General features: G+C 26.3%; 1 protein-coding gene across 1 annotated transcript in view; it reads right to left on the bottom strand.

Annotated features, from left to right (window-relative positions):
- The window catches only part of LOC105623904 (solute carrier family 15 member 1-like), a 14,951-nt gene that overhangs the window by 2,271 nt on the left and 8,889 nt on the right, over window positions 1-3,791 (bottom strand). Inside the window, exons 3-6 of the mRNA XM_012205276.1 lie at window positions 1,712-1,790; window positions 857-1,085; window positions 392-660; window positions 219-301 (exon numbers count right to left, since the gene is read on the bottom strand). Of these exons, the coding sequence (XP_012060666.1) occupies window positions 219-301; window positions 392-660; window positions 857-1,085; window positions 1,712-1,790 (660 nt within the window). The remainder of the gene's footprint in view (window positions 1-218; window positions 302-391; window positions 661-856; window positions 1,086-1,711; window positions 1,791-3,791) is intronic.

The raw sequence follows: 3,791 nt of genomic DNA, 5'->3' as shown, positions 1-3,791 counted from the left end.
TATATATATATATATATATATATATATATAAATATATAATATATAAAATAATATATATATATATATATATATATATATATATATATATAATATTTTCGATTGCCTAGTAAATTGTTAAATAATAATCTGTCTTTCAGTTTTTGCAATCTAAGCCTGCAGGTGACATTTATATTTATCTTGAGTTTTCAGACTTAAAATTTTGATGATATATGACTTACGCAAACGCATTTGGTAACTTTAACGATGAGATTGCCTGTAGGATTGACCATTTTGTACATTCTTTTCCCGAAGACGAATACAACTAAAAATAAAAATTAAAACATTAATCTAAAAACTGTATCAGTATGAATAAGAAATTTATTTCTTTTTATTTATGTTTTCTCATTGTTACCAATTGATGTAATCATTAGAATGGCTGGTACCAAAAATGCCACGAAATAACAATCGGTACCAAAGCACTCCGTCTTACGAATCACCGGAGTTAGTATAGTTGAAATTAGAGAGCCTGTGTTAATCGAAAAGTAAAAAAGAGAAAAGAACATCGCTAACTGTTTTTCTTGTTGAGGTAAGACGAACTGGTCGCCTCCGAAAGCTGATACACAAGGTTTTATCCCGCCTGTACCAAGCGCTATTAGGATTAAACCTAATATGGAAAATTCTCTGCAAAATTGAAAAAAGTTTATTCTTTTGTTACCAGGAATTAAAAACTATTAAAAATTAACAGCACTTAAATGGTATTAAAATTAAATTGTATCCCAATAATGTTTAAATTCAAATATAATTCTAGATACAGAAAAGTTTTTTTAATAATATCTGTGCATAATTTTCAATGTTATTTTAGATATTTTATACTGACTTTGCGGGCAATCTGATGGGAGTTGCCGCACTTAAAGATAGAATTACTTGTCCAAGTGAGTAAATAATACTCAAATAAAGAATGGTATTGAACTTTCCAAGCCACGAATCGGATATGATCGCGCCAATCAATGGAAAGAAATAGACGAGACTGCTGAAGACATGATAGATTATTGTAGATGTGCTTTCACTGTATCCCAACATGTTAAATAAATATAGCGACAGGACGGCTAAAAATAAAAAAGATAATTTCGTGTTAATATCTTCTACATACATAATTAAATTATGTATGTATTAATCAGATTCAAGATCAATGTTAGAATTATTTTTTAGTATATCAGAATTTCAGAATTAAAAATAAAAATAAATTAAATATCTCGTCCTACGTTATAAATTTTTTATATTTGATATTTTTTTTAGATTGTTAAGAAGATAATTATAATATAATAACATTATTCTGTTAAAAAAATAAAAAACATATTATAAAAATAAAAATAATATATATAACATAAAAGAATTTCAGAAAAAAAAATATATATGTATATCATATATATATATATATATATCATATTTGTTATTGGAGATTATTACAATTTATTATAATTTGTACAATAACATATGTTCATTAGAAAGATTGAATTATATTCAAACAATTTATATAATTGCCAATTTATAGAAAATATTAGAGAAGTTTATTATATGGTTGCAATTAAAAATTGCACTAATAACGAGAATTATAATCAAAAGAACAATTGTTCTAATTGCCATAGCATCATTTTTAAACTACATAAATTGTATAATATGTCTGAGGTTAATACTTAAATTGACGTTGACGATTTATAATTTATATACTCACTGCGCATTCCATAGTAAGAAAATCTCTCGCAGAATTCATTGCTGATAATGAAAAACACCGATTTGGGATACTTCACTTTCTAAAAATTTTTTAAAAAGAAAATGTCATTTTCTTAATAATAAAATATCAAAATTAAATATGAATGTATTAAAATAAAAAAAATATTTTATGCTAACGAATTTTAGCTCTCTTTATCAATTTAGAATATTAAGGCTCCTGAGTACTCATTCCAGTCATATTGAATCGTGACGTCATGAGCGAGAAATGTGTCATCAAATCAACGATACGTTGATTTTCTTGCATGCCATTTGTAAATAAAAAGAATTTGAATGAAATGAAATGATGAGATCGCTTTAAAACATTTGTAAAAATGGACAAAACTATCTTCTCCCTTGACAGTCAGTAAATAATCATAAAAAGCACGTAAAGTGTGTTTACTAATTTTACTCAATGCGCATGCGTAGCCTATTTTTACTTATGAGCCTTTTTCGATTCTTTACTGACTATCAGGGAAGATAAGGAAAGTCTTCGTTCATTTGTACAAGTGTTTTAAAGCGATCTCATCGTTTCGTTTCATCCAAATTTTCTTTATTTACAAATATATGTAAGAAAAATCAATGTCATTTCTCGCGTGTGATATCACGATTCAATATGGCTGAAGAACCACTCAGCCTTAAGAATAATAATTTTTAAGAATAATAACTTATTAAGAATAATAATTTTCGCAAATTTTTAAAAGAAAGAAATTTATTGACACATAAAGAGACTTAAATAAAAAATCAAATTACATGTAATATAAAAATGATTAATTCTGATGATAAAAATAATTATTTCTCGAATTGAGAGAATAATTTCATAGTTTTAAACTTAAAACTTGGTACTAAAATAAAAGCATAATTTTTAACTAACTGAGAAATTGTATTTTCTGCTAATGAGACACTCGACCCGAGTTACGAAAGTAGCTTTACAAAGAAAAAGATCTAGTGTAATCACATTGACCTGATTAATATATCATTGTTACATAGTAGACACATTTTCTAATGTTTCCCAGCGAGGATCGAAATACGAAGGTCGTGCCGACCGATTTATCATTCATGTCATATGTCTTAAAGTTAATGATTGGGGATGACTTCAGAAATGAGATAACAAAATGAATCTATGACATAAAATACTTCGTATGAGATAATTCGTATTTTTACACGATATTCTCTAACATTACTTTTCTAAAATACATATGTTGATATGTTGTGTTATATCTTGGGAAGACAATAAAATTTAAAAATGAAATAATGTAAATATGGACTCACAAGTAACAATTCCAACAACACAAAGTCTAAAATTGTGACACAAGACATCATTAAGTCATCTTTTAACGCAAGAAACGTCTTACGACCCGATTTTAAACACTTTTTGTTATCTGGGAAGGACGTTCTAATGATTTCTTTTATGTTAAAGACGTTATAAGATATGGAACTATATATTACAGTAATGAAGAAAATTCCCGATAATGAATTTATATAAATTTGTTGTTTAATATTTATTTAATTTATATAAATTGTATGCAGCTGTTTTTGTGATTAAATTTTTAAAAACAAGTTGTTTACAGAGTTGTTTACAAAGAACTTCAATATAACAATTCAAAGCATGTTTCTCCTTCAAGAAAAGACTATATAGAATGAATATTCTTATACAATGATGACTATTTTTCAGTTATTACTTTGACAATTAAGCCAATGATAACATTGTCTTCTGATGGACATAGACGAGCATCGATAGTGAATAATGTAAAGTATAATTAAATTGCATTACGATATGTTATCAGTTGATACAAAAAGCACTGATGTTTAAAATTGCGCGACACAATTCTAAATTGTTATGAAATAGTAATATAAATTGTAACTAATTTCTGACGCCAACAATACTAATACTGTTTTAAATGGAATCTTAGAAAATATTGTATTCGTTTGAGATTATATTTATTACTCTGTTATTGAAGCCTCGCTTAAACAGATGTTTAAATACCATCGTGTAAAAAGGGGACATCATAGAAAATATCACTAGTGAATAAAGTGCAATATAT

This window comes from Atta cephalotes (assembly GCF_000143395.1).
Source record: "Atta cephalotes unplaced genomic scaffold scaffold00067, whole genome shotgun sequence".
In the NCBI taxonomy this organism is placed as follows: Eukaryota; Metazoa; Arthropoda; class Insecta; order Hymenoptera; family Formicidae; genus Atta; species Atta cephalotes.
Note: the sequence above shows the minus strand (reverse complement) of the source record. Positions and strands in the feature narration are given on the sequence as shown.